At 38.9% G+C, this 27,512-nt stretch overlaps 1 protein-coding gene across 2 annotated transcripts in view; it reads right to left on the reverse strand.

The window, feature by feature from the left end:
* cntnap2a (contactin associated protein 2a) overlaps window positions 1-27,512 on the reverse strand; it is a 134,776-nt gene that overhangs the window by 73,822 nt on the left and 33,442 nt on the right. For both annotated transcript variants that reach the window (XM_085939472.1, XM_085939471.1), the window contains exons 2-3: window positions 10,593-10,703; window positions 3,852-4,045 (exon numbers count right to left, since the gene is read on the reverse strand). In XM_085939472.1, coding sequence (XP_085795598.1) covers window positions 3,852-4,045; window positions 10,593-10,703 — 305 coding nt within the window. The remainder of the gene's footprint in view (window positions 1-3,851; window positions 4,046-10,592; window positions 10,704-27,512) is intronic.

Genomic DNA, 27,512 nt, shown 5'->3' on the forward strand with positions numbered 1-27,512 from the left:
CAGTGACGCCATGGAGTTTAAATTTGGCATTTTCATTTTCGAGGTTATTACACTGTCTGTACCTTCGTTAGGTTCTCTGTTGGAAAATGTACCTGGTACCTTGTTCAGGGGAATGACTCAGAACAGAATGACACTGAACAGAAATATAAATGCAACACTTTGGGTTTTGCGTCCATATTTCATGAGCTATTGTTTTCAAAGGAACAGGCCTGTCTGTCTCAAATATTGTTGACAATTGTAACATCATCTTTTCAGTTATTCATACAAATTGCATAAAATCAAGGCACTTAACAATTACCTGTTTCCACACGGAAAAATGTTTTAAGGCCGTGAATAAGTAGAAATTCGTAGCATCCAAACTTGATGATGGATTGGATGGTTTGACTTCCATTAAATTCCATTGTCACACATTTTGGGTTCCATTATGAACCAGTTTGGTATCATTTATTCTCCCACACTTTAAATTGTTTGCCTGTGGTGCTACAAGACAAAATTCACACAAAAGGTACACCAAATGATCTACTCTGTGTGACTCCATATGCTTGTTTCATTCTTGCTTTACTTTTGTTTTCTAAAAATCAGAAGATGACTCACTGCCGATATAAATACCTCGGTAGGTAGCAGAGTCTGTGTGAGGGATTCACACAAAAGAAAAGCTAAACAAAGATCAGACTGCCATACTGGATGAAAATATAGGCAGAGAAAAAAGCAACAGAACACAGTCCACTGGAGCATAAATCTGGGCATGTGATTTATCAGAAAACACTCTACACCTCTTCTAACTTAATTAGTCGCCCACCAATGAAACATTCACCATTCCAGACTTCACTTTTCATTTACCTGACAAAGCACAGTTAAGCAGTGGTTTCCTTGTGAGAATACACACATCTATACACAAACAAGCCTCTAGGACAACTGTGTATCGACACGGGTGTGAGAAAATAATTATCCCTGCCTGAGAAAAGGAATGGTAAGAAATACAAATCTCATAGTGGCTGGAATTCACAGATAAAATATTAATTATGATTTGAGCCATGGCTGAATATTACACTCTACCATTTGTGTATATATATGCAAATGACATTATTATTAATTATTTATTTTCCTGATCATTTCTTCAAATTATTGAAAGGTGAAGGTGAATGCTTTTGTATGCTGTGCTATTATATGACTAGCGTGGAAAAATGTATCTCTTTTTTTTCAAATTGGCTTAGATAGCTCCAGAGAACTTGACTCAAGTTAATGCAAAAAAAAAAAAAAAAAGCATTTAAAATGTTCAGACAAGGCAAAGAATTGCTTCTTTGCCAAAGTTGTTACATAAATGCTGACACCTAAAGATTCAGGGACATACTTTAAATAGCACCTGTGGATATACGAAAATTAAAGTGTGCATCTAGCAATGACACACGCATTAGTTGCACTGAGGCTTGTTTTTGGAGGACGCTGAGAGCTTTCATGGTAACAATTATTCACTCGCTTTCTGCCCTGTTTTCTTTGAGCGTGGGCCAAATGGATCAGAGGCCAGCTGACAAGATAACAAGGACACTAATGTGTTTCCTAGAGCAGATGCTTGAAACATTATTTGGGCTGCATCTCAAAATATCCCCCTCAGCTCTCTAACTGGGAACAGGAAAGAAAAACATTCTCATTGGATCGATTTGAGGAAAATGCTTTGACATTAAGTCCTACTGTTATTTTAGACAATATTTCATGAACTTTTAATGAATTTGAAAAAAAAAACCTGTTCATTTGGCATGTTGCAGGAATGAGGCGCATTTTATAGACAAGAAAATCATGTCGCCGCAGCTTTTGCAGCAACAGGAAGTAAAGAAGCATCAGACAAACGTTTTGAGTTCAACTAAGCCACAAATTACACGTAGGGCTATTTTTCATTGGTATGCTGACGAAGCATTATTAATGTGTCCCTGTTTGAAGCAGGATCGGCGTAAGAGTTGTGGCCATGGCTGTGCTGGTTTATTAGATACATATATTACTGTCAGGTGGTCTGGTTGAATTACAGCCTCGAGCTTCTCATCCATGCAAAACATCAGTGGAAGAGACGAACGGCATGCTGGAATTACTTGAACCAAGTCTAAAAGAGGGAATTTCTTTTTTTTTTTTATATGAAGCGTGTGTCATTTTCCCCATCTCCCAAAATTTCATTTGATGATATTTAGGTGCCCATCACTCCACTCAAACTGTTTAAAACTGAAAATGCAAATAAGTCAAGAATTTCAATAAAGCCCTAAATTATTTGCCGTTACCTTCCATAGTTTGTACCTAATTGATAACTCCTGTATTCCATCAAATGAGACTGTGTATCATATGTGCACAGCTTCATCACAGCTGGGGAAAAAAAAAGTATATGCATAGTATAATTGTTGAATGTGACTATAAAGCCTTGACAACCTACTCAATGTTGCAAATGGTGTTTAAATTACCACACTCATTCATCAATGTCATTATGACTCTGCGGTTTCACAAAACCAATTATGAACTGTTTATCAGTGATCTTCCTCTGGGAAATCGCTGAGCCAATACAGTGACATTGTCTGTCGAAGGAAAGGACATTCATTCCTTGGGAGTCAGGCTCACTTATCAGGCCCACTTGTGATTGGCAGTGATGGAGACACAAGACCTGGGTTAGTACGCTCATTATTTCTCCCTCAATTTATTGCAAGTACTGCATGAGAAGTTGGTGATCCAATTATAGCTTCAATAAATAGCGGGGAAGTCGGTAGCACGTCAATCAGGAACTTTTTGCGTGTTCCTCGCATGGCCTTGTCCTCTTCTTTTACATACGTATAAGAGGCAATGCAATGTGTACATGCATTGTGTTGCGTCATACATAAAAAGCAAGCAGTAGTTCCCTAAACAACAGGGAGATTAATGTGTTTTGGAGCATTTGCAGAAATCACAGAGGCAATGAATCAGGGTTAATAGCAAAAAGCAAACACTTTGAAATATATAATCACAGCTAATAGTCACGATGCAGAACACATAAACAACAGCTTAATTTACTTTTCGCCATAAAAGTCCACATTTTCTATCCCGAATAGACCTGAAGGGCCACAAACTGATCTTAGTACCGACATTAAAAAAAACAAACATTACTGATATTTTCGAACCCGCTAAACATAATTATTGGCCTGGCACACTCATAAAAAGAAGATAAATGTTCACAGCCCAAGCCATTTATGTTTGTAATTTGTCCATGTTGTTGTAATTTTAGAGACTATATCCTTTTTAAATTTACACTTGATTCATCTTATCTGTATTTGTATATCTTGTTACAGCCGCCTGGCCACATATCTGAGATGTCTTTTTATGGCTTGTGTCCTTGGGTATAATAAGTTAACAAATTATATTGAATCTTCTATGGTACTATAATCCCCATAATGCAGAGTTCTGCTATGGCCTTGCTCAATTGATGATATTTTAATACATTATTTTAGATTAATTATAGTAGACTTATGAAGGCTTGTACATCCTCTGCGGCACTTGATGTAATGTACTGGTGAAAAGAGTCGACCAGCGGTCCCCAATAACCTGTCCATGAGCATGAGCATATTCGCCGCTACTGGAGGAGGGTTTTTGCTATGCAATGTGCTGTCCACGACTGATCTCAGCACAGTGTGGGCCATGCTGTTCATTTGTCTACTATACAAAGATGAGCAAGAAACAAAAACGTTTGGGATTCAGATCAAGACGTGGCTGAATTACAAGATCCCCAAAAGCTGAAAAGCCAAACAGCTCACCATCTGCACCACACACCTTGCCAGTACAATGACAACTATTGGAGAAGACACAATAGATCAGAATGAAACAAACGTAAACAATGCAGCACTCACCCAAATATTGCCATCCTGGTGATAAGGTTTCCAATTCCTTCCGGTGTCACTGTAGAGCAGACGGTAGCGCGTTGTCCAGTCGGAGCTGCTGTAACGACCTTGTGTGGCTATGGCACTTAGCTGCTTTCTGGAGCCCAGGTCCACCTGCAGCCACTGGTAGTGATCACTATCCAGGGGAGACCATCCACCAGCACCTGAAGCGTTCATGACATTTAAAAATAAGTTTCATGTCCCTCTGACAAACAACGGAACACCTTTGAAAAAATGTGATCATGTTTCCATCAGTCACAACATAAGACAAACTCTGTTTTTATTAACAGCACAGAAAAAAAATCCATGTTTTTATAGTATCAACAAAACATTTTCTGTGGTTAATTATCGGAAAATTGTATATTGAATATTTCTATCTTTTGACCATTCCGCTATTACACTGATTATGTTGTATGTGACCCCAGTAGTCTAAACACGGCATTTTTTTGCCTAATTCATGCCTAAAAAGAGGACAACTAGACTAACGGGTTTAAACAGTTGCCCGCACAATCTGAACCCCAAAAAGCAGAAGAGGATGGAGCGATAGGAATAGATTTGTGGTAAGGCTGCGAGTTATGAATAAAAACAACACCCCTCCCCTACTCCAACTTTTTCCTAGTATGTAAGGTGGCAATTTGAAAGGCAGATGAGCTCAGCTCCAAGCTCTCAAGACAAGCAGAAAAGTAGCATGACATTGCTATAATAACATTTTACATGGAGCGTGTGCATTTACAAGGTTATATGTTGTCCTTTTATTATTGGTCAGTGTCCAGCAGAGAGCTGCTCAACCAAGACGGACACCAGCAAAGCGTGGGCAAAGTAATGTTTTATTTAGCCCTTTACATGCATGACTACATTTAAATATGATGAGTGACAAGGTCCCTACTTGAGTATTATCTAATTATGCATAGGTGAGGCCTATACATCTTGGAGAAGAGCATTAGTATGGAAGGCATTTTCAGGATGACTTTCTTTCTGATATTAGCATTCATACCAGAGTGAATATTTCGCCAGTGTCAGCCACAAACGCACAATAATTTGATCATATCTCGTGTGAGCATGCTGCCATCTTATTGATTCTGTTCATTCCAAAATAGATACTAAACATTGGACTACCAAAAAGTTATTTCCAAAGAGATACTCTGGTTCATATTTGAATCCTAGCGGGGAGGACAACGTATTGATTTTTTTTTTCTACATACATATGTATACTATATTTACATATACCTAGAGCAACTGAAATTATGATTCATCACATCACAATTTTTCTCATGAAATATATTTCCAAAGGTGCTATTGATGCTCATATATATAGATAGCAGGGAGCATTCAGAATAAAGTGACCATTATATTTCTGTACAATGCGAGACTGTACACCAGGCTAATGCAGAGAAAATGCACATAACAAATTATTATACTTTCACAACTGTGAAATCCGATATAATAGAGTTGGTGGATCGACAACCCCTTGGACATAAAACAGTGATTCTATGTGATTGATTTTCTTTTGTAAACGATCTAAACAGATAAATGAAGTGCCAATTTAGAAAAACGAGTTAAAACTGGTTTTATAAGGTCACAGTGGGAAAGGGGGAGGCATAGAGAAGACAAGGAATGAAATAGCTATTAAGCTTAGTGCAAAGGACACGGGAGATTATGTCACATGATAAAATAGTGTGAGCTGGTTTGTGATGTATTCCTCCTCTTGACAACAATCCTATAGCTTATCCAATTACACAGCTATTATGCTCCAGCTCCGGCCCTGATAGATAAACCGGTCCAGCATGTTTGGAATGTCGATACCTCAAAAACCCCCGAGATGATAAAACACTATTACATCAGAAGAGGGAACAAGGAATGGGCGGAGGGTGAAACATTTTAGTTGGTGTGAGCAGAGTGACAGCGAAGGGTAAACTGAGGCGACAGTGAAGTTAGCGGAGTGGACATCGTTTGAGGCGATGAGGCTCTTTGAGAAAGATCGTAGGAAGGAGAGCTGAAGTGAATGACAAGATGGTGCATGGCTGAGGAGGGAAGGGAGGAGGCCGAAGACATGGAAGAGTAAGAGAGATGAATGAGGTAAGCCAGAAAAGGGAGGGATGAAAGCAGGTTTTATGGCTTTGGTATATTGGGGAGGCGAGAGATGAGATAGCAAGCGGATGGGCTGGAAGAGGAAAAGAAAAGGGGTGTTGTTAAGGTAAAGTGATGGATGAGGGCAAAAGTGAAGAGAGGTTGAGGGGAGGGGGGGAAGGCAAAAATGATGGAATGAGAAACCTGGAAGAAGGAGAGATAAAATGAACCCATTCAAAAGTGATGAGAGAGGTTACATCAAGTAGAACATGGTTGCTTCGAATCACATGAAACACGGAAGCAAAATTGGAAAAGTTCTTGCTAAAAGTCAGGACAATAGAAGAGAGTAGAAAGTCATAAAGCATGACAGCTCACTCTTCAATAAGAGCTGATGATAAATGGAAGGCCACTGCAAGATTTTAAATGTCTTTTCATTCAAAGTTGAGCTTCATCTTACCGGAAACTTTTTTGGCACATTCTCAGTCTCCATTAATAAAGTCACATGGCAAGAGTGTAATGGGATATTCTAATGTCTCTTTGTTTGAATATGAATTCTCTATCAGCTCAAACCTTATACTCCCTGGAAAGATGGCGTTCGAATCATTTTTAGTCAAGCTTAATTGAGCTGCTGACACAGTGCAAGCAGAAATTTTGATACAATGGAACGACATTGAATTTGCCTTTTTTACAAACATGCACACACACACACATATATATATATATATATATATATATATATATATATATATATATATATATATATATATATATATATATATATATATATATATATATATATATATATATTTGCATTTACATTGTAATTTGATTTGCTGTTCTCTAAATGAACCTCGATTTTCTTAAAGGACTTTCGCTCATCTTAGCAATGGAACATTTTATGAATTGATTGTTAGTAGTAGCTCTCTTGAATGATTTGGAGCTTATTGGCCTGCTATAACCTTGGTTACTGAGCCACTATCGCATGGTGTTCCACAGGGGCCAATTTTGGGGCCTCTGGGGATTTCATTTTATCTGCTGTCCTTGGGTTCCGTTTGAAGAAAACAGTATTTTCTCCCACTGCTATGCGGATGGTGGTCAAATATATGTCAAGCTGAGCAAAAAAGATATTTTCTCAGCGAGGCTACTTTTGTCCTGTCTGGGGGAGCTTGAGTATTCAATGGCATATCATTTCTTGAAATTCAATGAAAAGAAAACCGAAGTTATGGTATTTGGTCCCAGTGGCCCTTATCCATCCCATCCGGCTGACTTTGCCTCCCTTGCGCCTTATCTGTAGCAAACAGTTTCAAACTTGGGTCTTACACCGGTCAGTGAATTTAAATTGGACCAGTAGATTGGGGCTGTTGTTAAATCCAGCGTTTTTCATCTTAGGCAGCTGGCTAAGGTAAAGCCTCTCCTTTCTCGACAGCACTCTAATACAGTAATTCATGTCTTTGTCACAAAAAAATGAACCCACTGCAGGAGTGTCATGGGCAAATGCTGTCATAGGTAGGAGAAAGAGAAGTCTGGATAAAGAAAAGCCAAGAGGTGCAGTCAAAGGTGAACACTATAGGGAAAATGGAAGGAAGTGACAAGAGGTTGACAGTCTAAAGGGGAGACGAGGCGGCAGAGTGAGCCGGGGTGCTCGTGCAAGAAAAGAGAGCACATGATAGAAGGGAGGGGAAGGAGCATCAGGGGAATGCTGTCACCATCCTCTCGCCTGTCACATGCACAGATGTTCATGGCCGAAAGAAGGAGGACAATGGGATATGAGAATGACGGAGCAGAAGGTCAAAGAAACAAGTTCAGTCGGGAAAGATGAAGGGGACGAACATAAAGTGAGATCTTAAAAGTCAGGAACAGGCAAACTAACCCTTGCCTGTGAAATGTAAACTAAATTTGTAGTAACCTGACAACTGGGCGCTTTGGGTTTCATCCCGTTAAATATGTTCAAGCTAAATGAAGACACAGTAAATGTTATCGCTAAAGCCAAAAACATTAGGTGCACCTGCTAATTCGAAAAAAAAATATTAAAATGAGGTATGGTGAAAGAAATTCCCTGGTACTCGAAGGTCTTTCTGTATAGTTTGCACCTGCATATGTTTTCATTGACTGGTCTGGCTTCATTTTCGACTAAGAATGTCATGAAACTGTAAAATCAATTTCTAGTTAGATTTATTGACCGCAAGGTATGTCGCAAAATTATGAGAATTACTCTGGCGTGGAGACTAGAGACTAGAGAAATATATTGGAGAATCCAAGTGGAATTGTGTGAGATCATTCCTAAAACTTAAAGCCAATAGAGCCAGGGTATACGACCCGTCATTATGTCTCAATTCACAGCATTCAAGAAAGCCTCCGCTGCGTCATTAGAGCCGACCTCAAGGAAGGCTTATGAAAGCTCTCTTTGGTTCCTTTCAAACTAGAATCAAACAGTGTTCCAATGCCTCAGTGTGTTTCTCCACCGGCTTTTCTCGCCTTTGTTCATCTCTTGTTAGGCTGTCAAGCTGACTCCCTTCTCTGTTGTTTCTTGTGAGAGAGAAATGACCGACGCTAACCCAGGACAACAAATCACAGACCAGAAAATGCTTCCAACAGAGAAGAATGAGGGGGAAAAAGGGTGTGAATCAAATACGACCAGTTTAAATGTTAACACGGTTTGGGTTTCTACACATTGGGGGTGTAATATAATTATCAAAGTGTCTTCCGTGGAGAGGAAAGAAACAACTGTACACTTTTGACTCAGCATTTCATTTGGAAGACGGATATACATCGGGGTGAGAAATGATCTTTGACAGACTCGAGTATTTTGAGTACCTCGATGTCTGCCTTTTTATTTGGTCTGCATGTTTGGGAAAAACAAGGGCACTTAACCTGTTATCATTATTATGATTGATTTTGTTTTTGTGCTTGGTCAGCATTAGTCAAACACGATGTGCATATTTGGATGCATGCCAACCTTTATTTATCCAGGTAAGGCAAGACAGCAGAGTAAACGAAACAAATGAAAAATATCCTACAATGACAATTAACATTGGTTGTCTGCAAATCAGACGACACTAATGTTATGATTAAAACGACTCCAAAAGAAAGCACAATACAGTTATGCTGCATCTTGTACAGTCGTGGGCATTACATCATAAAGCACGTATTAATGAGATTCTCCACATTTATTATTGAACAAGTTTCATTGCTGTTTGCGAGATGAAGTCGAATATTCGCAGGCAATTTCAGTTTCTGTCGTGACACCAGGGAAGAGACCTTGACTGTCAGTGCAGTCAAAAAAGTGGGTGGGTGAGCATGTAAAAAGTCTTGTTTTTGTGCAGGCAGGTTTCATCTCTTTTGTGTTTGAAGGAGGAAAAAGTTCATGTTTTCCAAAGTTCTTCATATTGCAGCATTAACACAGTCATCATGGAAATGATTTGTGTTGTGAGGCTTATGAGAAATGCAGCAGAGAGTCAACAGCTGGTTTGCCCTCTGCCAGTGCTTCATCTTTCTGTCATGGAGCACATGGAGCACGTGGAGGCACAGTAATTTAATTATCGACGGATGAGTGCAATGGCTCAGGACATCAAACAACTTTACAAGATGACTCGCAAGACAAAAAAAAGGCTTCACTTAAGACAGATGGGGATAATTGTCAAGAAGTGACGGCACAGTTGGGCCGCAGTGATATGTCACTCGTTTCAATAAATTATTATTTTTTTGGATGAGGGTGGTGGGGGAAGAGAAAAAAAAAAGGAGATTTTAACTTCCGGGAAGCGTAGGATCGAGAATGTAACTTCAGAAAATGGAAAGTGAGTGGTGGTGATGGAAAGACACAGTTGAATGAGTAAAGTAAAAAGAAGAAAAAAAAGGAAATAGAATATAAAGGATTAGCTGCTACAATTTCATGCTTGGCCTCTTTGTTAAATCCAAAATCTATACGGGATAAGAATACACTTGCATGAAGTTGTTTGTATGACCCACTAGAGCTGAACCCTTAGGCTTTGTGATGTTATTTGCAGTCAACAGAAATGTTCAAAATGGCGCCCCTAAGATAATTTAAAATGGGTGAATTTTATTGCTTTATTGTTGAGAAAATTTTTTGACTGGACTTCTTTAATAAAACTTAACATTACTTCTATTGTTATGATCATCTGCATACATTTGAAAAGTCCTGTTGTATTCCATCAGGAGGAAGATACCACTGAAATATTTACATGGACTGAGTTTGAGGGTCTGCAATGTTTTAGTCAATATTATATATATATATATATATATATCATGTACATGATTGCGTGGTTTCCGAAACTAACTTCAACCCCTGAGTAGTTTGGATTAAACAAAGAAAGAATAGAAACCACAGCTGCACTACTTGTTAACCAATGCACTCATTCAAAGGTTCATTTCATTTTCATTTAAATGCCAAATGGAATGAAAAAATATTGATTAAATCATCATTAAGGCAGAGGGGGGTGGGGGGGTCTGGTCTTTTCCTCTCTTTATCTGGGAATTGAGCTTCCGTCTTGGGTGACGAGATAATTTCACAATTTATACATGGAATGCATTTGAGCGAGAAAACACAACAGTTGAAATAAAAATCCAGCAATGTGTACTTTGATGGCAAGTGCAGTGCAGGTTTCTGTGAGTGTGTGTCAGCCTTACCTCCTCGCCTGTTAAGCTTGGCATATCCAGGTGCATATCCATTTGAGAAGACAGATGAGCTGGAGAAGGCTGTGTGCGGCAAAGAGGAGGCCAGAGCCTCATCACATTTTGCTGTGAAGAGAGAATAGATATCAACACCCAGGGAACCAACAATGGGGTGGGGGGGGGTGGGGGGGGGCAATAGAAGTCTTCAAAATTCAGGCAAGTATCTGTCCCAGTGTACAGTATGGCTGGTAAATAAGCTTTCAAGGAGCAAGCATGATAATGTGGAACAAAGTGCATTTTAAAAGCAGTTAAGACGTCTTCTGACTACTTTGTGTTTGATGGCTATTGAAGTGCATAATTTAGAATGCTAATCTGTTTGAAAAAAAAAAAAAAAACACTCTTTCTATTCAAATGCACTTTGTAAACATTTTTGAGCTAAAGCCATAATATAATAACATCTTCAACGCTTTCTGCATTGAAGTTTAAGCTTCAGTACTACTTTTTTGGCGAGCATATTCTTTTAAATGGAGCAAATGAACAATATCATCAATGACTTTAGATAATTCTAGTTTTTTACCGGAAGAATGGTTGAGTTTAGTTGAGTGTAGTGTTTGTAAATAGAAGCATGGCTCTTTGAAAGGAAGAAAAAATCTCTTCATTGTGTCTTGAGAAGTTGTATTATATTGCTGTTTGACTAATGCTGGTTTTGTAAGAATAATCCATCAAATGACAGATTATAAAAAGAAATAATTTCTTTTCATGTTTTTTCTTTTCGCACATAACCATGACGACGCGACCTTCAATGCATATTCTACATATTTAGAACAATATTTCCCTCCTTTATTGAACCAAGGAAACTTTTTATATTAGACACATCTCAGACACCAGACAAAAATGTCCCAGAAAGTATGAATACCGAATTAAATACTTACAAAAACCTACATACACAGTCCAAAAGCCTGTTGTATAAAAGCTCAATAAACATTTTTTGTGTATATATTTTGCAGTCTAATGAAAGAGGTCAAAAGAATATTCTGTATTGCTGTCACCATTTCCAAGTCACCATGAAAGGAAGCGGCAATATGTTTTTTTTTTTTGCTTCTACAAGGACAGTAAGAGTCTTATCACGATGATCTAAACACACATAAAGCAACAAACACACTCATTTCTTCCACTACATTAGGTTTCACGCTGAGAGAAATGTGGTCTGCCAAAGCAAGTAGACGCAGTCCATAGCTCTCTGTCACGGCCCATCGTATTGTGTGCACCGGTGTGTGAGGGTCAGATTTAGAGTGGAGACTATTGTTTTGCATCGTGTGCATGTTTGTGACAGTGTGTAGAGGCCTTGGATAGTTGGCTGCATCAATATATTATGCATTGTCACAAGAGCAGTCACAGAGTCAAAAAAAGAAATAAATAATGAATCTGTTGGTCTACTGCGACCAGCTAATTCAAGTCAATAAAACCGCTGGAAAAACCAACTTTGCAAAACACCTTGTATAGAAATATCTCATGAAATTCAATCAACTATAAACTTACTCTCTGTTCCAAAGAAACAAAAATATGCAATCTTGTGAATGCTCAATGCTTTTACTCCTAGGGACCAATCTGTTGGATTCGGATCGTTCAATACTACACATAAAGAGACGCTGTGTAAATCTATAAAAGGAGACTTGGGGCAAGATAATGAATGACAAGGGGGAGGGTGTTAATGGAGATGAAGTGTATTTTAAATGGATAAAAGGAACCGTGTGGAGAAGCATTAGTGTCAAAAAAAAAAAAAAGCCCATGAAAGCAATAGTCTATACGTGGCCATTACCACCTCTTCAAATTAATATTGGCCTGTTTCTACTTGGGATAAGAGGCGTTCTCTCTCACTCTCTCAATACTTTTGCCATTTTTACCAAAAATCCCCCATTCAGTACCAATGATATTACAAAAAAAGTTTGACTTCTGATGCATTTGTGAATGCAGACTATTTGATCATCCCTGAGATTTGCCAATGTCTCAAGTACTGAAAATAATTCTGTATGTTTAGGGCATGTTATGTGAGGCTTTTCCCAAGACAGCAACACAGGTATTTCAAGGGCAGTAAGAAAAGCCAAACAGAGTCTGATAAAAACATTGAAAGAACAGGGCGAGAGAGACAAGGAGAATGAGGGCAAATGGAAATGGCTGTCGACCAAAGTCTTATTGACACTTTGAGTCAGGTAAATAACTTGAAATGTGGGCAAAATAAGAAGTAGGAAACGTGTCACGCTGACTGCCAACATTTGAGAGCGGAGGCATAGAGGCTTTGGCTGTTTCTCAAATGAATTTACATTGGTGGAACATTTCTGGAGCTAAAGAGAGTTGGCTACAATGAAAATGTAATAGGGCTGCAGGCAACCTAAAATCACTTTGGCAAATCAACTAAATCTCAGCCACTGAACAAAATGTTGGCTTCATTGTGACTTTGCTAATGCTGCTGCCACATTGACCTCTCTTCTAAATGTGTTTAACATCTCAGCGCCACGGTTCACAACTTTTATGCATAAATGCATAAACTAATGCATAATTCACAAATGACACATTGAGAACGTGTTAAACAAGCTTGCATGAATAATAAGGTCGGAACATTCTGTGTTCTTTTCCAGACCACCGACAATATTGCAATCTTTATTTAATGACGGAAGAACTCCACACACAATGCTTCTACTGTGTTGTCGAGTGGGCTTTTTGGACAGAACTTTTGGGATCTGGGGGCTTTTTGTGGACTCTGGTCATGAACACAGTGAAGAATGTCAAAAGTACCAGCAGCTGCAAAGAGGTATGGACCGACTCTCTTAGTGTGGGCGACTCACTCCATCTGCATTTTCTGCTCTCTGGTGGAGCTGGAAGAAATCTCTTTTCCATTTGCTTTCATTTATTTATTTATAATGTATTTTAATCACTGTCTGGAGCAAATGCAGCAGTCTTTCACAAAATTGTATTTTGCCCTAATGCCCTCCCCTCCAATGACCTACTTTTTCCTGTTATCTCCATGAACTAGTCCATCTCTGTTATTATATTCCAATCTCAAACAGAGGTGTATGATATGATGGGAATTTACAGAAACGGGCTTCAGAGGATTTATAGGTCAAACTAATTTAGATGATGAGTGTAAAAGTGTCATTTTCAAAAATCAGTCAAATGAAAGCATATTTGATGTCACGATGAATTCCAAAAGCTTTTGGAACTTTCTTTTTCACTAGTCTGCAAATGGGTAAAGGGACACTTGCTAATTAGCAATGGGCCAGATACGCAAGCTGACCTGTACACCTGGAGCAGCACGACAGCAACTCCCAAGTGGTTTCAAAGACAGGATTGGACAGGCTGACACACAAAATGAACAGATGTTCCATCAGATACAACTCAGAATCAAACAAGACACACTGTACTGGAATCTTATAGGTCTCAGTTTTGACAGAGTCATTAAATAAGTAGTAAATAATCCATTTATTTGGTTGGAAGTTTGCCTCACTTCTATTATTTTGGGGTTCATAATGTTATGGCCTGTATGTGCCTCTCTTTTAGCAGTGTTACATTATGAATCTTGGCCCACATGGATCTATCAGCAGGAGGTGTAAGGCACAGACCATCCAATTTCAAATCATGCACTACAGCCAGTGGTGGCCAAAATGACAATTTATCTCAATGATAAGGTGCCAAAACGTCTCTAAATTTGAAATGAGTTTTGTGAAAATGCAATATTGAAGTCAGTGAGAAAATGCATTTGCACTTGGTATGACACAGGAGTTTCAGCTGGATGTAAAAATGAGTTGTTTCTCTCAGACAAATAAGTGCTAACTCTTTGCTTCTATTTGTAGATGCATGGTGTACAAGTGGAATCCATCTCCAAATGCCTAAGGGTGTAGAAGTGTGTGCTTTATTATATTCTCTATCTATTCATTTCTCTCATACATCGTTAACACCTCTCCATATGTCACTTTTTATGAGCTCTTTCTTCATGTCTTAGAAGATGCATGAAAGAAAATATGTTTTCAGATGCGACTCATTTACTCAACGTAAACACACGAGCTGTGATTCTCTTATTATATATAGCAGCTGGGTCTATGCTGCTTTTATGGGCTACATGTGATAACTAACATCCTCAGGTAGAACTCTTCTGGCGTTCTTTTTTTGGTTTTGATCCAACAGTTTTGGAAAGGCACAGTGCCCGTAGGGACAAATGAATTCATGTACTGTACCTTCCAATGACAAGGTGATTTGAAAGGGACAGTGAGTAAAAGGGAAGTTAAACTAAAAGCTGTAGAAATGACGAGATGTATTAGAATACAATGTTCAAAGTCAAAAACTGTACAAATTTGAATGCAGACAGAAATATTTGTAATTAGCGTAAGAAAGTTGGCTGAATACCTACAGTGAGTTGAGCAGTTGCCAATCCAAATTCGAGATGTTTGTAGGGTTTTTTGGCCAATCTTATTACAGCTTCTCTGTGTCGCTGTCTCAATGTCAAACATCTAAGGGGCTTTCAGCGACAGAATGTCTGCCTGATGCCAAGTAGACATCATTGAAATGCCTTTTTTCAACATTCTGAACCAAACAGATATTTTTTTTTTTTTTTTTTTACTTCTTTTCATTTAATTAAAATGTTATCAGCTTTTTTATTTTTTTTTCTCTTCCCGTTTGACCCATTGACTGCGCTTCAGGTCACATCAGTTATAGCAGCATGATTCAGTAAAGCTTCAGCCGAGACTAAATCTGCTCAGAGGAGCATAAATCATAAGCCTCCAGCTCTGACATTTATACTACCTTGGAGGGAGAAAGCATCTGCGTTTGGGAGTATCAGCATGCATGTATTTTATACATGCAGAGCAACAAGAATCTAAGAATTGTTTCTTTTTTTTTTGTTAAATACAATTCTTACTTTTTTGTTCCCGGTGGGATTCTTCTCATGTGCCAAAGCAATGGACTCAGAATGAATCGTGCATGAGTGTTCTGGACACGTCACAAAGCACAGCTTTAATTTAATTTGCACTGACAATCTGCATGCAATTAGGTGTTGATTTACTAGTGCTTTAGCTCATCTAGTAATCAATGACTGGGACCATCTTCTAGTCTTTGTGGGGGGGAGTTAAAAAAATTAGCACTCTCAGAAACCGGCAAGAAAAGACAGATTTTGATTAGAGATAAATAATTTGAAAAAAAACTCTATGGTTACTACATTTATTTTTACTTGAATTATCCCCCAAGACAGGATAATGGAATTTGTGAGAAGGTTGTCACTTTGAATTGAAGTGGATTATTAATAATTCCCCGTGGTTAATCTAGTGTGAATCACTTTCATTCGATATGCAATTAAAATACTATTCAAGTGTCTACCATACTGGGAATTCAGGCATTATGGTTAGTGGGTATATACTGATGGTGTCAAAGGGACTCCAAATCCTTATTGATTTCGAATTGATGTCATTCTGCCAATCAGTTGGACACCTGCAGCCTATCTGATTGTCAAAACAATTTTGGATGCATTTAATTCCAAGTAGTAAAATTGTGCAGTGTGTTAACAAATAATAGGTTGCAGTGGCTATTTATCTTCTTCCCTGTATGCACTAATTGGGTAGATCGTTGTATACCTACTATATGCTGCAAGTGGTAGTGCCTGCATAGACTCACAAAAATATTGTGGATCCTATGCAGTATTTAAATTTGACGTTTAACATTCTGGCATCAATGAATGCTAGCATGAGCGAAAACAAGCATTTGTATTCATGACTTGATGCTGAGGTCAGAGGTGATTGGGAGCATACCCCGGACTGGTCACCAGCCAGGCGAAGGTCAACTTTTTAATTTAATCAGATTCTATATATAAAGATGCGCTATATGCAATATAAAATCAGTTGAGTATGTTCTGCATCTACATCCATATATTAAAGCTGTTGATGTTAAAATGGTCGACAGATACGAGCAAAAACAAGCAGTGACTCTCCGATTTTCATACTTTGTATGTTATGCAAAAATTCATTTGCAGGATTTTACATGCATACCGTCTTTTAATAGAGCAACCGAATCAGGAAAGGGGGGACAATAAAACACACCAGAATGGCGCATAATAAAAAGGCCCAGGGAGTTTATGTTTTCCTCATCGAGACTGCACCGCACTGCGGGTCGGTCACGGAGCAATCCGTGAATCACTAGTTGTTGCAGGACTCTGGACGGGCTTTAGTCATTTCCCCTGTAGACGTCAGGAAGAAATCATGAGCCTCCATCTCTCTCCCTCGTTCAACGCTCATAAAGATGATTTGCTGCCAATCTGGCAACAGAAGCCCATAATATCACTCCCTCCACTGCCCTCCAACCCCTTCGTCAGCCCTAAACTCTGTCATGCTGAGAGACAATATGTTCTGAATGGCGGTCTGAAGCCAATGTGGTGTTGAGGATGACAGGGATAGGCTCAAAGACTCATTAAAAATACTAATTAGGTGTATACTATGAGAAAGTTCTAGCCATAGGTGTTTGCCCATCATCCTTCAGTATCTGCTCAGGGTCTCTAACCCAATTGACTTTAAGTTAAAGGTGGTCTAGTCCTTGGATTGGGTCAGATGGCAAAATTAACATGGAGGAGCAGCCATGAGCCGATATAATCCTGCCTGAGGGGTATCCTCTGAAAGAAGCTCTACGCAGCCAGTCTTTATTTGCAAAAAAAATAAATCAAATAAGGAACACGAGCACAGCCTTTCCAAAAAAATACATGCAAACACCTAAATGTTTGCATTTGAACTCAGCCAATGATGCATAATAGAGCACTTATCGAATAAGCACACACAAACTGTACGAATGATTTTGCTTAGGGAAGTCCAGAAGTAATTAGAGGTGAACTCTATTTGCTAAAGATCCACAGCAGGCTGACAAATTAGGGGTCTCTCTTGCAGCAACACAAGGGCTTCCAGGGGTTAATGAGAATCATGATGCACATTTTTGTATGTGTGTATGTGTGTGTGTGTGCATCTGTATTGTGGAAGACTAATGGGAACACAAGCTGTGCTAAAGCTCTGCAGTGACTGGGGTTCGCTGAAGGGGATTTAGCATTGTTCTCCAATTCAGTAATACCTGGCGGCGTGTGCAGGAATTAGAAATGCTCGTGGCCCAGCAATACCAAATGAGGCTTATGGCGGTTAGATTTATTTGTGTTGTGGCAATAAGCACTTAGCATGTTTGCTTCTCAGGTATTAACTAATGTTTCGGTGTTAACATCGGCTGCCTCTGGATTATGGCGCTTCCTGCCAACGCAGAGAATTAGAAAATGACTCAGACTGTTACATCTTGCTTCTGTGTTACAACTGATGCTCTGTTGTTGTCACCTCTAAAAATGATTTGGAATGTTTCCTTGTGAACCCTTAATGCCAACTTTCAGGGTGGCACTCTTTCAGCCACTTGCTGCAAATCATCAACCATCTAGTCCAACTCTATAATTACATCCATCCATCTTTAGAGAAATATTTTCACAAATAGGATATGAAGAGAATCAATTTCATAGTTGGAAACACGATAAAGAAACATACTGTAATAGCAAGTAACATGATGACCTGAGATGAAAAAAATGGAACATAAGAGTCCAGTAATCATATGAAACAAAAAAAAAACATGACATTTGAGTATCAATAAAATTATGGAGATGTAAGAAGGAGATATATTGGAATACATTTAAATTGCCATCAGGCTTCAACTTGACACCTAACTGAGCCTGAATATTAGCAACTGTGATCAAGCAGTGCATGATTAATTGCCCACATGACTGAAAGGGCACAGCCGATGGTGTTGTTTATCTTCATGACGTGTTCAACGTTTGACATTTGTCCAAGGCGTAATACACTTGTCACTTACACTTCTTCAACACAATACTTTGACATGGCAACTATGTATTCCTCGCTATTACTGTACAGCCCAGTCTATGTCACTCATATTCATGCTAAATATAACAAATACAAGTCATTAAAGCTGGAGTCGTGATTGATCTTTATAAGTAACTGAGGAAAAGCAACTGTCAATTGTGATCCAATGGTATTTTGACCAATAAGATACAAATAAATTGTTTTTGTTTTGTGTAACAGCAATTAAAAAAATCCACGCTTTTGTTGCAAAAGGGAGCGATTCAGTGCCATGCCAATTGGAGACCTCTGATTGCCAAATTATTAAAACAATAAGGAAAGTAAAAATTGAAATAATACAACAAAATGAAATGGAGTTGAATTAATGCACAAAAAGGCTCAGTGCCTGCGTGCCAAATTTGAATAAACTGAAGAAATCCAGTTACAGTGCACATTTGTGAAGCAAACATTCATCTTTAGCAACCTGTGCGGAGAATTGTACAAAAGGTTAAAGTGCAAACATTTCTTTTTCCTTCATTTCCATCTTGTTCCTCACATGATATAACATGTAGGCTACTGGCTATTCAGAGCAAGATGTGTCTGTGGTGTTGTAAAATGAAGAATGAAGAGAAAATAGGGAGCGCACATTTTTAGCAAGTGAATGGTAGGAGTGACAAAGGCACTGTGCAAAATATGTAGACTCTTGGGAGCCTTTGGCAACACACTGTTCTCTGATACAATACACAAAAAAAAGTGGCTGAAAGAGGCCAGGAGAATAGAAATATATAATTTAGGTTTGAAATGATGTTACACTTTTGAGCTGTAGTGTCCCCCCCCCTCTAGGTCTAAACAAATGCGATATAAATGCACCATATGCAAGAAAATGTCCCTTAACATTTTCATCTTCTTGTACTGTACTTTAAAGCAATATACTCTATGTCATTATGAACCCATATAGATGTGCAGACTGCAAATGTGCTTTGGGAAAACCATAACAATTAATGGCCCCCGGCGGAAAGCAATTCATTATATCGCATGTGGGCGTTTTGGGTTAGGAAAATGAATGGAGTAAATAGAGAACTAATGTTTTGTTTCCATTGGGGAGCGCAGCAAAAAGAAAAGATAATCTGCTGTACATACACGGCAATATCAAGTGCTCTTGCCTGAAGTAGGCTAGATGAAAAATAAAAACATTTCATGCTGTATGAAAGTTTTGAATTTCTCCTATCTGAAGACTTAATTTCTTTGGTTGCTGGCTGACTTGCTCAACTGTGGATTGCCTTCCCACAGGAGTGTGTGTGACCAGCATGATGAGGAGGAGCCAGGCTGTTGTGGTTGCATGTGGTTCTTTTTACGCAGCCAGCCCTTGAGGATTTGTTGAGAATATATCCTGTATTTATTAACCTCGCCCATCAAAATGCACAAAAAAAAAAGTGTCAATAATTAACACTGCTTGCTGCCCAATTTTGTTACTGAACCACTGCCCAGTTTGATTGCGCAATTGTGTTGTATTTACATGAGAACACGTTACTGTGAGTCTGTTTCTTTACACGTTGACGCAATATGTGAGTATAATTGAAAGCTGAAAAAAATGACTAATTTTTTCAAATATTTTTTTTTTAATTTAATTGACACCATTTGGTATGATTGCTCAATGTCACATGCAGAGTCACGGGTCACTTTCCCTTCCCAACACGTCATGCTGCTGTCAAAATGTCACACGGGGATATCCATTGCTTATCTTAATGCGAGTGCATTAAACAGATGGGCTGATGTATTTAGCGCGAGTCTGTCTGGAGCCTCCGCCACTGCCATGCTTGCTGAAGCAGATTGTTTATGACAGCTTCTCGGCTGCAAACAGCAGACAGCGTGCTGCAGGACAGCTTCTATTATTGCAGAGAGCACCAGAATGAGCAAACACATGTAAGTAGCAGCCACGGCACATAAACACATTCACCCCAAAAGTTAAATAGATAAATAAAGAAAAGAAAGAAACGCGCAGATCAAAGCAAACACATTTTCACCCACACAAGTCAGCTTATCTTGTGCAAATTTTGTAGGACAAAGTACAAACACCTTATCATTTTCCCACCTGTGCAGCCATGAGAGACATTCAACAATTTCCTTCAAGTGTTCCCGTCACATTTTTACCACAGAGCGGGACATACCGAACCTTTTTTTTTTATTTGAACAACTATGACTGCTCAATATGTTTTTGAAAACATGTCGCAAGGTGGCTCAGAGTTTTATTTAAAAAGGCACTAAGTGGCTGAGTGACATAATGGGAGTGACTTTGTAAAGGCACCCAACAAATCTTTTTTTTTTTTTTTTTTACTAGTTTTATTAAAAGCTCAAGTAAAACCACTTGAATGTGTAGTGACACATTGGTGCAAAAAGCTATTAGCAAATCTAAATGAGTAAAAAATACCTACTGACACCTCCATTAACAAATTGGAGACTATTTTTCAGATGCATTAATCAGTAGCTCATTTCCATTCACTCATGTATACTATGTAGCCGAATAATGTGTAGCCAAAAGATAAAATGAATATGCAGGCCACAAGATTTGTTCACCCTAAAGAACCCATGGGAACCAGAGGCAAAGTACACATGAGATATCATAGAAACCATGGAAATATTGATGTATTACAGATGAGAGTGCGGATTTTATTGTTTTACAAAACGCCCAAGTCAGCACGAGCCATCAATGTAGAATTCAATGTTGAGAAATTATACAACAGAACATAAATTAATAAATGCCCTAGTCAGAAAAAGAATCTTGAGCAGAGTGTTGCAGAGTGAACAGCATCTGGAAAGTCACTAATTCATTTTTCTGATGGGACTATTTTGCCAAACTTTTGTGAGGCCACAGATATATTCAACATTGAATCATTGATCGATGCCGTATGATGTGTAAAGTTAAGAAATGTTTGTTAAAGGTGAGGTACACATCTGGCCGTTTTTAAATTCAATGCTGAGTCTGTTACCTCAGAATTTAATTCAGTCTTGTTGACAACTTTATGCTTGACATACGTTTCTATTTAATTATTCTGTCCTCTGAGTCTGACAGACTTAAAAAGATTTTGAAGGCACAAATGAATAAAAAAAGTAGATGCACTTCTGTTACTTCTATGCAGATAGAAAAGGATCAGACGAACGTCTTGAAATGGAAATGTAATAAAAAATGGGTTAGGGTTGAAAAAATAATGTTTGAATCTTTATCCCAGGGCAAAATTAATTGGGTAGAACATCAAAAAGGGGTCTTGAGGTGGAATAAAATGGATCCTTGAGAGACTTTACAACAAAGGGGAACAAAGTGGAAGGCTCTTCTTCAGATTGAACGAGCATTTCATGAAACTGTCCTAAGTGAGATGCTTCAGGTTGCTAAACCACTAGTACCAGATAAAACAGCCAAGTTTATCCAAAAGTCCACCGTCCAGGTTCTCTTTAACAATATCTAAAGAATTGAAAAGTCCACATTCTAGTCCATATTATAGCCCTCATACTTTGTATATAATAACTTATAACATCGGTCCAATGTTGGGTTTTTGTTTGAGGTTTCACTAGCCCCAAGGACATTTTCATGGCTCATGGGCTTGTGCGTAATCCTCCTGATACAGTTCGGGGAATTGAAGTCAACCCTTTGAATTTGCTGGCTTATGATGTAATGTCAGAGGTGTAATAGAGGCGGAATGCTACCCATGTGGAACACTGTCTATGAGGTATGACTTTTGTTTCAATACAATGATTTTTTTTTTTTACTCAGAAATATCTCCTGAAGAAAACAATGGAAAGCAATTGGCCGACTTGTTTTTTTTCAAACAAGTAAGGTAAGTCAGAAATAGCAGCAACAATCTGTGTATCTTATTTTTGCAACAAGTCCAAAAATTGTCTCCAAAAAAACAAAATGAATAACAATAAAATAATATCTGGAGGTTAAATATTCCCATTCACCCCCCCCCCCCCCCCCCCCCCCCCAAAATGTTTCAGCCAACTTAGCACTTGAACTATGTTAAGAAAAGCTTCAAGATGTTTCCCAACAAAGATTAACAATTGATGAAAAGAAATAAAATGCTGTTTGTTTGACTGATGGCTTTTCTCACTGGGGGTATTCCAATGTTAATTTTCAATGGGAATAGAAGCTCAAACAATCTTACTTTGTTGATTTACCTTGAAGTATTTAGGTTTCCTGCCTCAAGGCAATTCCCAAAAGACGCACACATTTATTTGGATACAACAATCTCCGCTGGGGTGGGGGGCAGGAACAAAAAAAATACTGTTATCAATTTTATCCCAGAGGTCTTTTTAAAGTGAGCTTGGAAAACCAAACAAAAAGAAAACCTCTCATCACTCCAATACTCACTCAGCCTTGCTGCATCAATTCACCCCTCCAAAATGTCTGTCTGAGCTGCCCCCCCCCCCCCCCCCATCCTTCCTGGCTCTTATATTTGCCACCTTTTTCAATTGTCACCTGTCTCCACTTGTTTTATATTTTGCTGCTCACACTCATGCAGCTACTTCTTTCTCTCACATGGCCATCACCCTGACTGAGCGAGCGAGCGCTCACTGTCATCTCCCTCACAGCTCAGATCATCGCTCTAATTTCTGACACCGTTGCTCCCCTATGCTTTGCCACTTTTGCACTCAGCCACTCAGTTTGGGTGTGAACTACAGAATGAAAGCATCAGGGAACAGGTCAGTGCATGCATGAACCAATACGCTTGAAAATGTGACTGCCCCCACCCCCCCTTCCTCAAAACATTGTACAAATCAGAAATTCATGGACATTTTCTTTATATTGAGGAAATAAAAGTAATGATAATTGATGCAAATCTTGATTTTTTTTCTAAAACTCTTTCTCTAAAGTGTTGTCGCCTTACGCAAATATCAACGGCTATTTAAAGTGCTTTTTAATATGCTGTTTTGTTTTTCTTCTATGCGCTAAGATGCCAATCCGAAAACAGTGTTTTCATCATCCAAGCATCAGTCGTCAATTGGCCATCAAATTTCTGTTCTGCATATATTGTAGGATGATTGATAGAGTTGGCATATAGTATCAGTAAATATTTTCCAAGTGTCTTCATTGACAGCATAAGAATACAAACTTGACGTACATTTTCCACCTAAAAAAGGAAAGTCTATTCTATTAGTCGTGTCTATTTATTAGACTATCATAAAAATTCAGCGCGTGCATAAAAAGGGTCACCTTTTTCCCGTCTCTATTTCTCTGATCTTGTATTATCGCTGTGTTGCCAAACAAAACAAGACGACTGTGTCTGGGGACGAGGAGCGCCAGTTGCATAAGGCAGAAAATAATTGAGTGCTTGGTTTGTATCTATGACCTCACATAAGAAAAATAGCTTCCTTTTACAATATTTAGACTTTAGTGTTAAAGAAAATACGAATGAGAATCCAAATTCATTTTCATCATCACAAGCCAAAGGGGCTGACAAATCCTGCCCTAATCAGAAAACAACTTCTTCTCTGGAACTACGTCGCATTCTATTTTGCTGTTGTGTCTCTCCTTTCAGCGTTTGCCATCATTGGAGCTTTCCAAACCTTGGTGAGAGAGACCGAACGAACCAATGAATGAATGAATGGGCTGTATGGGCAGAGTGCATGCTTGTTTTGTGTGAGTCTTTGCTTGTGTGGATGCCTTTCACCTTTGTGCTTCTTTAATCTAAGTCTTTCATTTCCACCTTCCGCCGGCTGGTTGTGTTCCTTAATGGCTGTCAAAATGTGCACAAAAACTGTGTGGTCTTGTGTGTTGTACATAAATGTGGCTCATTAAGATGGGAGGAGGTAGAGGGTTGGGCACCAAACTGCTCCGCGTTCTTACTAATGAGTTGCCCGCCAACTTGATGTCCAATATGTCCTGAACAAGGTGGTCATAAATGTGTGCCATTAAAGGTGTTTTATTGTGTCAAGCTCAAGGTGTTTCATGGTACATAGAGGACAAAATATGGAGACAAAGCAGTAGTGTTGATAATGTAAAGGACAGCGATATGATTTAATTGAAGTGATGCAGGCAAACGTGCTGTTAAACGGATGCAAGAAAACAAATTGCATAATGTTATGTTAAGATATATAAATGGACACGTGATGTCAGCAAGTGCAACCCCTTAGAATGACTCACGCTTGCACAAACACACACACACACACACACACACACACACACACACACACACACACACACACGCAGAAAGAGAAACACTTACCTGCAGAGAACAGGGCAGGTTATTAGTCCAATGGGAGCATGCAGAAAGAGACAAAATGTGGTTTATTATGTACCTCACAAATACAAAGCATTCGCTGTTGGAGACAAATTAGTGTCATTACAAAGAAAAACGTGTCGTTTCATTTTCTGCAGGCAAGAGAGTGAGGAAGGTAACTGTCACTGACCCTGCAGTCCTTAATAGACCCTTTTATGAACTCCCTAATGATCACCTTGCTTGCGGTTCCCCTTAAAAAAAGCAGGCTGCCTTAATTTAGCACGGAAATTAACTCATAAACATCTGAGAAAACCTCAAAGGGCAACGGTCGCATAGTACGGGCTGATTTTTACCTGCCGTCGGATTAATGGACTCATTAAATGGCTATCAATGATGCCTGAGGTTTGTCATTCTTGGGGATTGAATTGTGAATTCAGATGATTTTTTTTTTTTTTTTACATTTTAATTTAACATACAGCCCTGGATATAGAAGTACAAAAACGTCTTAGCGAAAGTCTGCAATCTTAGTAGTGACGGCAAGACAAACACATTCTGTTAGAGTGACCACTGACTTCAAGTCATTCATCATGTCCTTTCTTGCAAAACAAGCAGTTTATCAGACAATGACACCAAATGTGGTTTGGCAAACGATAACTGCTACGACTCTTTCTTGACAATAAGTCTTCCACACTGGTGAGGAATAATATTTTTTTCTTTCAAGAATATTTTGCTGACAAAATGTGCCTTCCGTCTATCTACTGAAACTCTTGGGAGCATGAAGGGCAGCAAGGTCATCTGCTATTTTAACAGTCAGCAAAACACTGCAGGATCAACGTAGGCAGCACTAAACCAAAGGAAAACTATCCAGTGAGAAACAATTTGGAGCTGCCTCCACTGTGCGCTAGTCAAAGCAAAACAAAGCATTGTGGTGGCGCTGGCAACCAGCGGGTGGCCCAATCATAACTCAAATCCAACATTTGATTTTAGTCCTTCGATACCAATTAAATACCATCAAGCAAGTCCGTCGAATAATTATTTTGACTGAAATAATGATCGTTTGTAGTTGAGGTCAAGGTCATGTGTTATAGATGAAAAAATCGGGGAAAAAAGACGAGGAAAAGTGCAAAGGAAGGCCCCAGCTTTCCATTGTGAGTGTCATGTCTTCACTGTGCCCTCAGCAGGAAAAAGTGAGAGTGACACCAGATAGATGGGAAGTATAGCGAGATGGATGGGGGAGAGGGATAGGGAGGAAACGCGTTGGCCTCTTCTTCCCAGTGCTGTGTCAGCTCTCCTTTACTTTCTGCCTCCTCCGGTACATATCCATCGTCCCTTTTGTCTATCCATCCATCCATCCACGCCATCTGCCTGTCTCCTTGCCTTCATTTGTCAGCAAGTCTGTCTAACATCGTGACTTAAATACTGTATTCTGCCACAGAAGATGAAAAATTGCTTCGAAGAATCAAGGAAGAAACACAACATGGAAAATGAATCACAAGATTCAGCCAAATGATATTTTGTACAAAGCCAGAATGCTTAGCCCCGTGACATGTACGAGCAGAAGAATAGCGAGTACGGATGTTAGCGTGGCCCGTCTCCCAACCTGAAGGTCACGGATTCACTCCTCAAAAATCGAGTTACTTTGATTATTATTTTTTTTGTAATGAATTAGTAAAAATGTACTCTCCTTGCAGAGGAATGTCTGAGTGGAAAGAACCTTACTATTTTTTCACTTTTGATTTTTTTACAGCGTATTATGGAACTGCACGCTCCCTACCGACTTTGCTCATTATTAACAAGGCTCTATGTTCACAGGTTTTGTCATGTTCTGTCCAGGCTTTTTTACAATACAATGTGCAGGTCAGGGCATATTTGTGCTCACAAAGTGATGAAAGTTAAATTATACAGCAGCCACATTTTAGAGAAGAGGACACGTAAGGGAACAAAACAGAATGGACGTGTGACAACAAGGGAGGACAGAAAAGGCAAACGTGTCTTTCCGTGATTGCCATGCCATGATTTTGAAATTGCCAAAACATTCGCAATGGCAGTCAAAGTGCAGATGAGAAACGACGAAATGAAACTTAAAAGCGGCTGTAATGTGACGTATAGTAAAGTAAGCAAGCCACCTTGAGGCCTCACATGTCCACTTTATTCCCTGCTGACAAGAATGTTGATTGGCTTGGATTAGCCTCAATTATATTTCAAGCCAAAGTGATTCTACTTAAACATAATAGGACAGGGCATGTCAGAATTAAGCAAAGTCAGCTGGCTCAGTAATGCGAGGTGGTGTCCAAAAATATATGTGTAATTATTTATCTGGTTTCTATTAAGGGATTGCATTGATACCATCAGGCATGATGGATGAGGTAGGCATAAGAGGACAGAATTCTATTGGAATGTATGAGTTAGTTTCTCCCAGGGCAACACCCACGGTTATACTTTCTTTTTCATTCAATCCATATCAAAGCCAATTGGATAAGCTAGAGTTGCTGCTTTTACTTCTTCAGTGAAATTTTTTGAACTCAACACTATTCAAATATTTAACAGCAGCAAATTTCTCTCTGCAGAAAGATTAAAAAAAAAAGTCTCTTCATGGCAAAATCTTTTTTTTTCTTTTGTACATCCCTCCCTTATTATTATTATTATTATTATTATTATTTATACCTATAATGTTGAACCATGAAATCCTGAAGTGAATCATAATCCTTCTGGGTCAGTCACAAATCCACAGAGTCTCATACTTGAAATTCTGCATGGTGCCAGACTTGAAAACTTTTTTTCTGGAAACATCTTCATCAGACTGACAGCTGCTCAAGGCCTCACCTCAGGCAGAGTGCAGCGCTCAGGTAAAAGCAGCATAAACATGACCACAA

Source organism: Syngnathus leptorhynchus, chromosome 19 (assembly GCF_054491065.1).
Source record: "Syngnathus leptorhynchus isolate UIUO chromosome 19, UIUO_Slep, whole genome shotgun sequence".
Classification (NCBI taxonomy): domain Eukaryota; kingdom Metazoa; phylum Chordata; class Actinopteri; order Syngnathiformes; family Syngnathidae; genus Syngnathus; species Syngnathus leptorhynchus.